The 12,767-nt window shown below is 44.6% G+C and overlaps 2 protein-coding genes and 1 long non-coding RNA gene across 3 annotated transcripts in view; 2 read left to right on the top strand and 1 right to left on the bottom strand.

Annotated features, from left to right (window-relative positions):
- Nucleotides 1-2,858, top strand: part of STX3 (syntaxin 3) — a 44,005-nt gene extending 41,147 nt beyond the window's left edge. Inside the window, exon 11 of the mRNA XM_078433514.2 lies at nucleotides 391-2,858. The gene's annotated coding sequence lies outside the window, so the exon portion shown is untranslated. The remainder of the gene's footprint in view (nucleotides 1-390) is intronic.
- MRPL16 (mitochondrial ribosomal protein L16) lies at nucleotides 2,697-7,330 on the bottom strand. The gene is made up of 4 exons (XM_078433517.2): nucleotides 7,173-7,330; nucleotides 6,753-6,818; nucleotides 4,442-4,590; nucleotides 2,697-3,396 (listed from the first exon to the last, which is right to left on the bottom strand). Exons 1-4 carry the CDS (start codon nucleotides 7,225-7,227, stop codon nucleotides 2,911-2,913), a joined length of 756 nt encoding a protein of 251 aa, XP_078289643.1. The 5' UTR covers nucleotides 7,228-7,330; the 3' UTR covers nucleotides 2,697-2,910.
- A 74-nt stretch (nucleotides 7,331-7,404) lies between these two features.
- LOC144612971 (uncharacterized) lies at nucleotides 7,405-8,402 on the top strand. Its single transcript, XR_013550234.2, has 2 exons — nucleotides 7,405-7,882; nucleotides 8,058-8,402. It is a non-coding gene; the product is annotated as an uncharacterized LOC144612971 (long non-coding RNA).
- The last annotated feature ends 4,365 nt before the right edge of the window (nucleotides 8,403-12,767 follow it).

The raw sequence follows: 12,767 nt of genomic DNA, 5'->3' as shown, positions 1-12,767 counted from the left end.
AGATAAAGGCTGGAGAAAACTCAGGAAAGAAATGCTTTGTAAAGAGAAAAATGGGTGAATAATGGGTTGGCAGTAGATGGGGAGACAGAAGGTGGCAAGCTGTTCCAAACCGGGTCTGGTAGCAGAACGAACGCTCTGTTCAGGATGCTTCGTAGAAGGATGTTGCTTCCCTGCAGCGGTTTGGGCTGTGGTGTCTGGGAAAGGCTGGAGGAGAGTTAGTTCTTGCATTAAAAGCACCCCGAACTCTTTAGAAGAGAGCCAGCCAGTAAACCCCTAACTAACAAGTTAGTGCAGACTCGCTGAGGAAGGACTTGGTGATCCTGGCTTCTAGCATCCTGTTGTGTATAATCTGTGAATTTCTTCCCCCTCCGTTTCTGTTGTCTCCTTCAGTCCTCACCGATGGAGCCTCAGCTGGAGTTTCTAACCCTTCTTCCACCTCTGTGGTGCCATCACCTCTCCACTGCAGATTCCTCACAGCTACCCCTCTTTCCATGATGAGACCTATGACACAGGGCGTCATCCAACCACCCATTACACGTTAGCAAAGCTAGACTTCAGACAGTACGGAGCTGGGAGGGAGGGGCGGGCAGGGCTGGAGGAACAGGGAGCACAGTGGCGGACAGCTGGTTAGGCAAGGGCTGTGGGGCTGAGAACAGGTGCCTATTCGGGAAATAGAACAGCCAGTGCTGCACAGAGGCAGAAAATGGTGCACTCCCCGCTCATCAGGATCTCATTTTCTCTTTGCTCAACACCAGGCCCCTCAGGTTCTTCTAGGCCTCACCTTTGACCAACCTGCGTCTACTTCCTTCTTCAGGGTCTAATTGTCTAAAGTGAAGGTTGTCTAACCATAGGCGCCATACGGGTCTTGCTCACGGCAGCGTCCCCAGTGCTTAGCACAGTGCCTGCCACTTACAGATGTTCAAGTATCGGTTGACTTAATTACCTGTAATTAAGCTCTGATTTCAGCTCATGGATGAGTCCTTGGGTCTTACCCTGAAACCTTTTAAGGCATCAGTGGTAAACGGGTTATGTATCAGATGCTGTGTGCACATGCCTGGAAATGGGCTGATCCACACTTCTGCACAACAGGCCTCCTATTTCGGTGACATATAAAGTCCTTTTATATGGGTGGTGATGGAGTTCCACGGACAGTCTCTTATTCTGGGAAGATCGGCTGGCCCCAGGATTGGGGTTCAGTAACTCAAGGTGGACCCCAAACAAAAAAAAGGTTTATACTATGAACTCCCGACAGTCAGCACCGTGTTCTGTGAATGGTAACAGAGATGACGTGTCAGGTCAGAAAGGTGACAGCAGCCTACCACTTGCATTATTTATGTGCTCTGTGTTGCTAGCTAAAACGGATTTAGTCGGCCAGCAATGTGTGTATAAAATTGTCCCAAACACCGGTCCCAGTTCAAGGTTTAGATGTGTTCTCTAATGCAGTTTCGTACCAGTAAAACCTTGGACTGCAAGAAACTTGTTCTGTGTTCCACAAGATGAGCAAACATTTCTAATAAATTTTAACTTGATAAACGAGCCACATCTTGTGATAGGAGTAGTACATGATGCCAAACATCACACGATCACAACTGAGCCAGTGGCTCTGGAAATTCGCTTTGATATAGCTTTGGCTTATAAGCATGTTTCTGGGATGAATTATGCTCGCAAACCAAGGTTTTACTGTAACTACAAGAGGGTCACTAAAAATACATTAAAAACCACAGTGTTCAACTCTTGAGAACCATGTAACTATTTAGATATATTTGTACCTTTGATAGTAAATTATTTTCTTTGCTGGAGATCTTAACGTTTTAAGAAGGTGGGATTAAAAACTGACAATTCAAGTCAGTGTGCTGTTTTCTACCCACTTTCCAAAGCACATGGTTTACCATTTATATCCATTTGTAGCTTTTAGTTTGAACAGGGGTTAGAAAACTGCTGGCTAGCTCTGAAAACTAGATGAATCTTGTTAAGGACAGACAGGGAGGTGGAAACATGGGGATTTAACACACGGGGCCCTTATTCATCCAGCATATTTGAGTGCTGTGTGGCACGTGCACTGTACTAGGACCTACAGGGACACAACACTGGCCCTCCTCAGAGAACTTCAGACCTAGAAAGGCCAACTTCAACTTCTATTAGTTCTTGTGTTAAAAGGCAAGGGTTACGTTCCTTATCTTATTGTCCAACATCCCCCTTTGCCTTCCAGGATTGAGAGATGGGTAGCTGGGCATAAATAAATATCTGTTCAATCAAACAATGTGTGTCCCAGTTTCTTTCTTTGATTTTCCAAAAATGTTTCTAACTAGTAAATATCATAGCAACTTGCTCCTGAAGCGTGTACATGTAACAGGTAGTACAGAATTCCCCACTGTTTGAAAGTAGAGCATTCCTAAACTGAAAAAATGTACAGCCAAGTAATTACCATTTTGTGAGAGTGAAAATCCTCTTTGGATTTCTTCCAGTTCGAGAAAAAACAGTTACTAATGAAGGTCTTTGGTAAAAGTGAAGCGATATGAAGCAAACTTTCAGACGGCAGGGAAACCCATATAGATACTAAGTCCAACTTATACCGGAGGTGGGAGATGGAAGGATGTTTCAGCCCTGAAGACATTCATCTTACAGCTGGGGAGAACCAGACCCCCTAACAGGCCAGCCTCCTGACCATTTAAGGACTAGGAGTGACCAATGAGAAGTTATTTCCTGAGATGATCCTCAAACTTTGATGTAAATACAACGCACTTAAAAAAATCAGCAGATAGTGTACAATCTTTCAGAACTCATTTACTCATACACTGCTCCTCAGTTAGATATCAGAGCTACCCGAAGACTTGGAGGGTAGGCTGATGGGAATAAAAGTGTAGATTCTTTCTCTCAGCAGCCTTTGTACACTTAGTTCTCCCACTCTCACTACACACGTTCAGGCATATAGAACTTGCCCCAGTACCGTCCCTTCTGGGCCAAGTCATACGGGCTCAGGACTTTGCGTATCCCCAGCATGTTGGCAGTGGCTATGCGCTCAAAGGTCCAGGGGTTTTGGTTGTTCTGTTCTCTTTCCTCTTGATCTTTCCGCATCTTCTCTAGAGTCTCACGGCTCACGGCCTTTGCTGGGAACGGCAACTTGTGGGCCACCTGGTCGAGGAAACCTTGTACCTCTTTGAATTCACAACGCCCACCCATCTCTACTATGAGACGGCCAGCCTTCACGGGAGTCACGTAGTGATCAATGGCACCTTTGCCTCCCCCCATGCGCTGTCCCATACCCTTGCGGGTGATGGGCTTGAAAGGGGCTGGTACTCTCCATAAAGCAAACATGTTCTTGGGGTCCAGAGAGCGGTTGATTGTCAGGCGCATCATTTCAAAATGGCCCCAGTGGAGGTAACCACCACCCAGTGCCTAAAAGTAGATGAAACAATTAGAAACACGTGGGGACTTAGGTATCTTTTATGGGCTCTTTCATAATAACTGCGGCTTCAATGATATACATAAAGATAGAAATAGAAGTTCTAGTAAGAACCATGGAGGAAAAGCCTAGGGTACAGTAATAAATGAGAACAAGGGTGGACCCATTTCAGTGGATAACCAGGGAAGGCCTCTGAGGAGATGACACTTAAAGCTGAAGCCAGAATGGTAGGAAGTGGCCAAGGGAAAACAGACAATAGCTACAGGCAGAGGAATGGGGTATGTGAAGGGCCTGACACAGTAAGGGGTTTGGGGAGTTGGAGCAGAAGCCAGAGTGACTGGAACAGAGTAAGGGACAGGGCTTGGGCATGAGGTTCTGAGAGGTTGGTGGGGCTGATCATGCAGGCTGTGGGAAGGACTGTAAAATACTGCTCTGGCTGCCTGATGGGAAATCAATCCTAGTTCACACCCATTTGTGCAGCTTCTGACATCAAGTCTTCATGGGAGCTACCTGAGTAAGGAAACAGTTGTCTCACATCCTAAGTCATGGGTAGTTTTATTTCTAGCAGAGGTCTGAGAAGATTTCACAGTATGATTATAGGGGCCAAATAGGTAGCCTCTTCCTTTTCCTGCTTTTACATTATCTGCACTCTACACGAAAAAAAAAAAAAAAGAGAACTCAAATGTTTACTGGGTAGTGCACATCATTTTAAAGAGCAAACGGTGGGGGCGCCTGGGTGGCTCAGTCGGTTAAGCGTCCAACTTTGGCTTAGGTCATGACCTGATCTCGTGGTTTGTGAGTTCAAGCCCCGCGTTGGGCTCTGTACTGACAGAGCCTGGAGCCTGCTTCAGATTCCGTCTTTCTCTCTCTGCACCTCCCCCACTTGTGCTCTGTCTCTAAAATAAACATAAAATAAATAAAGAGCAAATGGTGGCAGTTCTAATAAAACCTGTGGAGGAAGACAACAACTCCAAGAGCATGAGATTTTGCTAATCCCTGACTTCCATCCTATAGGCACCTGACACTGAACTCACTTACCAAGATTGCGAAACTGCCTTCTGTGAACTCGGTGGCTTCGGTAGAAGGTCCCCGTATGTCACTCAAGTTCTTGGGTTCCCTTCTGACTTTTGGCACAAGTGGAACCCTCTCAACAAATCTAAGCTTGGGCTTTTCAGGAATGGAAACATCTAAAAAGAGCACAACCAAGAATAAATAAAACAACCCATTTCGAAGGATCCATTTTCTTCCCAGAAAGATTTATAACAATCAAGTGAAAGTCTTGAAGTTACCACTAAAAAGTAATTCCAGAAGTATATTGGGTTTTTCCTGCCAATGCTTTTTTTTCCAGTGTCAACTGGAATCTTTTGGTTATGACAAGAATTAACGGAGAGGCTTCTGAACCTTTGAAGACAGCGCAGTTTTAACCTTCAAACGAAATGCACTCTCTGCCTGAAACTAGAAGAGAGACCACTGGGAAGGTACAGAGATTAAGAATGTCACAGAGTTAAGACTGGCTAACTTTTTTTTTTTTAATGTTTACAAGTGCTAGACACGGAGTAGAATGCTTTATGTGCACTATCTCATTTAATCTTTAAAGCGATTTTATAGCTTAGGAATTTCTTAGGGCTTCCCTTTTTAAAAATTTTGAACATTTTAAAGTCTAACACACATAATCAAAGGGCCAAATAAAAAGTGTACAGCTCAGTGAATTATCACAAAATGACTGCATAAACACACCCACATTAACACACCCAGATCACAGAACAGAACATTAGGCAGGTACTGTTTTAAAGCTCCGTTTTACAAAAGGGGAATGTGAGGCCTAGAGACATTTTGTAATTTGTTCTAGGCCATCCAGTGAAAACAGCAAAGTCAGACCATATGACTTTTTTTTTTTTTCTTCAAAATACTACATGGCCTCTCTGGATGTTAATGGGGGTAGTGGAAAGAATATTTACTACAATGATATGAAAATATCTACATTCTCCTGCTCTGCCACATTTTTTTTTTTTTTTTTAAAGTTTATTTATTTTGAGAGAGACAGAGACAGTGTGAGCGGGGGAGGGGCAGAGAGAAGACTCCCAAGCAGGCTCCACGCTGTCAGCATAGAGCCCAATGTGCGGCTTGAACTCACGAAATCACGCTATCAAGACCTGAGCGGAAACCAAGAGTCGGACGCTTAACCGACTAAGCCACCCAGGCGCCCCTCTGCCATGTTCTTGTTAAGAAACCTGCAACCCAGGAATCCTGTGATCTGTGCTCTCTTTCTACAGGGCTTTTCACGCTGACACCTGTATGCTGCATACAATGGGCAACAGCTTGCGGCACTGAAGGCAGGTGGACTGAAATGCAGGCCAGACGTGCTGCGTCCTTCTTTCCTATCAAACGTTCTGACAAGTTGGGAGGAAAAAAATTAGAACTTTTAAGTCATTTAAAACAGGTCTATCGTAAAACAAGCATGGCTTTGCCATGGAGTCAAACACAAAACAGGGGCCTTCGAGGAAATACCAAATTATTAATGGGCTATTTAGGGTTACAGAAACTGCCCGTTCTCCTCCAGTTTCTACAAGCAACTACAGAGGAATTTAGTGATGCTTTCTCTCACCTACAAGTCCATATGTACTTCCAGAGCACAGAGTAGTTTAACAATTACATGCAGAAGCCAAAGCCCTCAGAGGTCAAGGATGCTTTTTTTTTTTTTTTTGAGATTTCCAATATATTAGCGATATGGTAAATTAGGGACACCTGGGTGGCTCAGTTGGTTAAGTATTGACTCGATTTCAGCTGAGGTCATGATCTCACTGTTTGTGAGTTCGAGCCTGCATCCGGCTCTGTGACAGCGTGGAGCCTGCTTGGGATCCTCTCTCTGCCCCTCCCTGGTGCACGCTCTCTCTCAAAATACATAAATAAACTTTAAAAGAAAAATAAAAGATATGGTCAATTAGATTTACACTTGAGGTTTTTCTTAACGTTTGTATTTAAAAAACCAATGCTTTTCACATATGTTGTTATATGACCGCATATATGTAACATCCTTTAGAGAGAACATCAAAAGTTCAAATTTGATGCCAATCAGCCATGGCTGAGGGTGGACCATGCGCCCCAGTTGGTAGGCCATACGGGACCCATCCCATTACACATCTGCTCCAGAAAAGCAGGGACCTTTGTGGGTCTCTCTCATTTTCTGATGTATCCCCAGTGTTCAGAACACTTGGCATACAGTAAGCCCTCGATACAAGTTTACTGCGCGAGTGAATGGAGATAGGAAGTACAAGAACCCTCCTACGTCTTCACCTACCCTCTTCTAGGGTCCATCAGAGAAAAACACGAAACTGACACAAGCTCTCACCCTCAAAAGCCGGCACCGGGAGCAGCGTCTTCAGGCCAGCACTGGCGGGCGGGGCGACCCAGGAATCTACAAAGACAAATCAAATTAAAAGATGAAAGCGACAAGAGCTGGGCCCGGCACAACCTGGACCGGTCACTCCTAACGGAGTGCCCTGATAGTGGGCCGCGGGTTCCACTACGTGGGCCCACAGGCTCAGGGCTCCCCAAAGAAGCCCGCTAGCAGGGGTCTCCGGGAGCCGACCCCCCCCACCCCCGCCCCAGGTGGCCGCCGCTCTTCGCCACGAGTCCCCGCGGCGGGGGAGCGCGGCCCCTACCCAGCGCTTCGGTAACCGTCGGCAGAGCCTTCCCGGAGCTGGCGAGGTGCCGCACTGGCGCTGGGGAGGAAGGGGACGTCTTCTGAGTGACCGAGGGGCCTCCTGACCTGACAGCTGCGTTCGCAGGAGCGGCGTCCCCGCGCGAGCCAGCATCCGCCACATGGCCACACGCACCCAGCCGCGCCGGGCTCCCCGCGGCGATCTCGGCGACTCCCGGGACACGGCCGCCCCGGAAGTCGCCTTCGCATCTGTCCACTCTGCAGAGAGTCCCGGCGGAAGCGGAAGAAACCGGGCCGCGGGGTTTAGGTTCCGTGCGGGCGTCCGCTAGCCACGCCCCGAGCCCCCGGCGCCTTCTGGGAGTCTCCTTACAATCCGAGGTCTTTCGTGGGATGCGGGCGGCGGGGTCTGGCTTCCCGGGCCGAGTGTCGCGCTGAGAAAGCTTGGCTTCACCCACCCGGTTGCGCCTCCCAGCTCACTGCATTAAGCCCCTTGTGTGTGTGTGTGTGTGGGGGGGGGGGGGGGGGGCGCTCAGAGGCGTTAGGAAAACACCACTGATCATGCACCGTGGCCTGAGCCTTTAGTGGGCGCTTGCAGTGTGTCGCGTTCAGTACTTCATCACTGCGCGGAGTCCTCCCAACGAGTCCATGAGAGAAGGAAGGCGTGATACCCATTTGCAGATTCCATCCCGAGGGTCGTGGGGTTTAATTTGCCCCGGTCACACAGCAGGAAAACTACAATCAGAATTGGAGTCTGTGTGACTCCAGAGACCCCAGTGACGGGACAATATCAAAACTTGATTATCAAGTTAAAATAACGCGTAAGTATTCTGGGAGGATGTTGGGCAAAATCATTTTTATGGGTTTGAAGCTTTTTGATATTTAGAATGAGAAAGGATCTTTCCCCAAGCTTAGGGCACAAATAGGATTAGCAAATTGAGACTGATGTCTGTTGTATTTAAATCATGCTAAATCTGCGTATGGTCTTTCCCCAAGGATTATTTTCATAAATGGCAACAAAGAAAACCTGGAACGCTTCCAAAGCTACTGGGAGAACTTTCTGTGTCCACCGTCTTAGGCACTTCTTGGTTATCTGCACACTGAAGCTGTCTCAAAAGAGTTAGTGGACTTTATTACAGCCAACCATTTCTGTTCCTTTAAGAGCAGCTCTAAAAGCTTTTTACTGACCCCCACTCCCAAGCCAGTATCAGATTCTAGGCATCTCTTGCCTGCTCCCCTCCACCAAAAGTGGGAGATCCGAATGTGCTCACGCGTTTAAAAATCTCAAGCTGGATCTTGTGTAATTTTGCTTTGGATGGAGAATAAAGTGTCAGTGCAATCCCTCTTTGGTCTCGAAGTCTTTTGGTGGCCCCCCAACTTCCACCTCGTTACTGATTTTAAAAGAACTAAAGAGTAGCCCCCCCTCCCCCCGTGGCTCAGTTGGTTAAGCGTCCCACTTCCGCTCAGATCGTGATCTCACGGTTTGTGGGTTCGAGCCCTGTGTTGGGCTCTGTGCTGACAGGTCAGAGCCTGGAGTCTGCTTCGGATTCTGTCTCCCTCTCTCTGCTCCTCCCCCACTCATGCTCTGTCTCTCTCTCAAAAATAAATAAACATTAAAAAAAATTAAAAAAAAAACAACTAAAAAGTAAGCTCAAAGTTTTACCTTTAAATAGTAACTATTATAAGTGATGTCTATTTTTCTCTGCAAGAGTTGTGCCAGGTACAATAGAGGATACAAAGAAAAACCAGTGATCCATTTCTGTAGGAATTTATATTTATGTAGGGACAATATGATGAGCATATAATAATGTTGAGGTATCACAAAAGAAGTATGAATAAAGCATTGTGGAAATGCGAGGAGGGATGTGAGGTCTTCTCTGGTCCCTAAAAAATTTTCTGTCCTGCCATTTCTCACAGCTCTTTATTTACACTGTTCTGATAATTCTATGGTATTTATTTGTAGGAAACTGATGTTCCAGGATGCAATGATTTGCCACACAGCTAGGATGATGCAAAGTAGGGGTAAAAACCTTGATGTTCTTTTACTGGAATGGGTTTGTTAAAATCTCCCCAAAGTTAGTCTTCAGACCAGCTGCATCAGATGTCCCCGAGACCTTTGTATAAATGTAAATATCTGGTCCCTACTTAACTAAGTCAGAAACTCTGAAGGTGGGGTTCAGGAATTCCTATTGTGAACTAAGTCCCCATGGGTGATTCTAATGCCTAAGCAAGTTGAGAATCGGGGCCCTGTGAGCACTTGGAAAATTTAAAAAGCAGAGTATAGCTACAAGCCACTGTTTTGGGATCATCCAGGTCTATATCCATTGGGATTTGTATTTTTTTCCATCTGTATGAAAATTACCTAGCATCTCAGTTTTTAATCTTTCTAACTTTTTAATTTATTTTACTTTTTTAAGATTCTATTTTTAAGTAATCTCTATACCCAACGTGGGGCTTGAATTTACAACCCCAAGATCAAGAGTCACATGCTCTACAGACTGAGCCAGCCAGGCTCCCCTAATCTTTATTTTAAAATCAAGAGATAACAGAAACCTGTAGCCTACTCCCAGGTTTGGTTCTTTTTTTTTTTTTCTTCAGTATATGAAATTTATTGTCAAATTGGTTTCCATACAACACCCAGTGCTCATCCCAAAAGGTGCCCTCCTCAATACCCATCACCCACCCTGCCCTCCCTCCCACCCCCCATCAACCCTCAGTTTGTTCTCAGTTTTTAACAGTCTCTTATGCTTTGGCTCTCTCCCACTCTAACCTCTTTTTTTTTTTTTTTTCCTTCCCCTCCCCCATGGGTTTCTGTTAAGTTTCTCAGGATCCACATAAGAGTGAAAACATATGGTATCTGTCTTTCTCTGTATGGCTTATTTCACTTAGCATCACACTCTCCAGTTCCATCCACGTTGCTACAAAGGGCCATATTTCGTTCTTTCTCATTGCCACATAGTACTCCATTGTGTATATAAACCACAATTTCTTTATCCATTCATCAGTTGATGGACATTTAGCGTCTTTCCACAATTTGGCTATTGTTGAGAGTGCTGCTATAAACATTGGGGCACAAGTGCCCCTATGCATCAGTGCTCCTGTATCCCTTGGGTAAATTCCTAGCAGTGCTATTGCTGGGTCATAGGGTAGGTCTATTTTTAATTTTTTGAGGAACCTCCACACTGTTTTCCAGAGCGGCTGCACCAGTTTGCATTCCCACCAACAGTGCAAGAGGGTTCTCGTTTCTCCACATCCTCTTCAGCATCTATAGTCTCCTGATTTGTTCATTTTGGCCACTCTGACTGGCGTGAGGTGATGTCTGAGTGTGGTTTTGATTTGTATTTCCCTGATGAGGAGCGATGTTGAGCATCTTTTCATGTGCCTGTTTGGCCATCCGGATGTCTTCTTTAGAGAAGTGTCTATTCATGTTTTCTGCCCATTTCTTCACTGGATTATCTGTTTTTCGGGTGTGGAGTTTGGTGAGCTCTTATAGATTTTGAATACTAGCCCTTTGTCCAATATGTCATTTGCAAATATCTTTTCCCATTCCGTTGGTTGCCTTTTAGTATTGTTGATTGTTTCCTTTGCTATGCAGAAGCTTTTTATCTTCATGAGGTCCCAGTAGTTCATTTTTGCTTTTAATTCCCTTGCCTTTGGGGATGTGTCAAGTAAGAAATTGCTACGACTGAGGTCAGAGAGGTCTTTTCCTGCTTTCTCCTCTAGGGTTTTGATGGTTTCCTGTCTCACATTCAGGTCCTTTATCCATTTTGAGTTTATTTTTGTGAATGGTGTGAGAAAGTGGTCTAGTTTCAACCTTCTGCATGTTGCTGTCCAGTTCTCCCAGCACCATTTGTTAAAGAGACTGTCTTTTTTCCATTAGATGTTCTTTCCTGCTTTGTCAAAGGTGAGTTGGCCATACGTTTGTGGGTCTAGTTGTGGGGTTTCTATTCTATTCCATTGGTCTATGTGTCTGTTTTTGTGCCAATACCATGCTGTCTTGATGATGACAGCTTTGTAGTAGAGGCTAAAGTCTGGGATTGTGATGCCTCCTGCTCTGGTCTTCTTCTTCAAAATTACTTTGGCTATTCGGGGCCTTTTGTGGTTCCATATGAATTTTAGGATTGCTTGTTCTAGTTTCGAGAAGAATGCTGGTGCAATTTTGATTGGGATTGCATTGAATGTGTAGATAGCTTTGGGTAGTATTGACATTTTGACAATATTTATTCTTCCAATCCATGAGCATGGAATGTTTTTCCATTTCTTTTTTTTTTTTAATTTTTTTAAAATGTTTATTTATTTTTGAGACAGAGAGAGACAGAGCATGAATGGGGGAGGGGCAGAGAGAGAGGGAGACACAGAATCGGAAGCAGGCTCCAGGCTCTGAGCCATCAGCCAAGAGCCTGACGCGGGGCTCGAACTCATGAACCGTGAGATCGTGACCTGAGCTGAAGTCGGACGCTTAACCGACTGAGCCACCCAGGCGCCCCATCCATTTCTTTATATCTTCTTCAATTTCCTTCATAAGCTTTCTATAGTTTTCAGCATACAGATCTTTTACATCTTTGGTTAGATTTATCCCTAGGTATTTTATGCTTCTTGGTGCAATTGTGAATGGGATCAGTTTCTTTATTTGTCTTTCTGTTGCTTCATTACTAGTGTATAAGAATGCAACTGATTTCTGTACATTGATTTTGTATCCTGCAACTTTGCTAAATTCATATATCAGTTCTAGCAGACTTCTGGTGGAGTCTATTGGATTTTCCATGTATAATATCATGTCATCTGCAAAAAGTGAAAGCTTGACTTCATCTTTGCCAATTTTGATGCCTTTGATTTCCTTTTGTTGTCTGATTGCTGATGCTAGAACTTCCAGCACTATGTTAAACAGCAGCGGTGAGAGTGGACATCCCTGTCGTGTTCCTGATCTCAGGGAAAAAGCTCTCAGTTTTTCCCCATTGAGGATGATGTTAGCTATGGGCTTTTCATAAATGGCTTTTATGATGTTTAAGTATGTTCCTTCTATCCCGACTTTCTCGAGGATTTTTATTAAGAAAGGTTGCTGAATTTTGTCAAATGCCTTTTCTGCATCGATTGACAGGTAAATATGGTTCTTATCTTTTCTTTTATTAATGTGATGTATCACGTTGATTGATTTGCGAATGTTGAACCAGCCCTGCATCCCAGGAATGAATCCCACTTGATCATGGTGAATAATTCTTTTTATATGCTGTTGAATTTGATTTGCTAGTGTCTTATTGAGAATTTTTGCATCCATATTCATCAGGGATATTGGCCTGTAGTTCTCTTTTTTTACTGGGTGTCTGTCTGGTTTAGGAATCAAAGTAATACTGGCTTCATAGAATGAGTCTGGAAGTTTTCCTTCCTTTTCTATTTCTTGGAATAGCTTGAGAAGGATAGGTATTATCTCTGCTTTAAACGTCTGGTAGAACTCCCCCTGGGAAGCCATCTGGTCCTGGACTCTTATTTGTTGGGAGATTTTTGATAACCGATTCAATTTCTTCGCTGGTTATGGGTCTGTACAGGCTTTCTATTTCCTCCAGTTTGAGTTTTGGAAGTGTGTGGGTGTTTAGGAATTTGTCCATTTCTTCCAGGTTGTCCAGTTTGTTGGCATATAGTTTTTCATAGTATTCCCTGATAATTGCTTGTATGTCTGAGGGATTGGTTGTAATAATTCCATTTTCATTC

Source organism: Panthera onca, chromosome D1, assembly GCF_046562875.1.
Source record: "Panthera onca isolate mPanOnc1 chromosome D1, mPanOnc1 haplotype 2, whole genome shotgun sequence".
NCBI lineage: Eukaryota > Metazoa > Chordata > Mammalia > Carnivora > Felidae > Panthera > Panthera onca.
Note: the sequence above shows the minus strand (reverse complement) of the source record. Positions and strands in the feature narration are given on the sequence as shown.

What these genes read in the sequence shown, in the direction of transcription:
- MRPL16 (XM_078433517.2), bottom strand. Translation starts at nt 7,227, where the DNA reads ATGTGGCGGATGCTGGCTCGCGCGGGGACGCCGCTCCTGCGAACGCAG. An exon ending in CCTGCGAACGCAGCTGTCAG is followed by an intron (nt 6,819 to 7,172) that starts GTCAGGAGGCCC and finishes TTGTCTTTGTAG; the next exon opens with ATTCCTGGGTCGCCCCGCCC. An exon ending in CCCGGTGCCGGCTTTTGAGG is followed by an intron (nt 4,591 to 6,752) that starts GTGAGAGCTTGT and finishes TGCTCTTTTTAG; the next exon opens with ATGTTTCCATTCCTGAAAAG.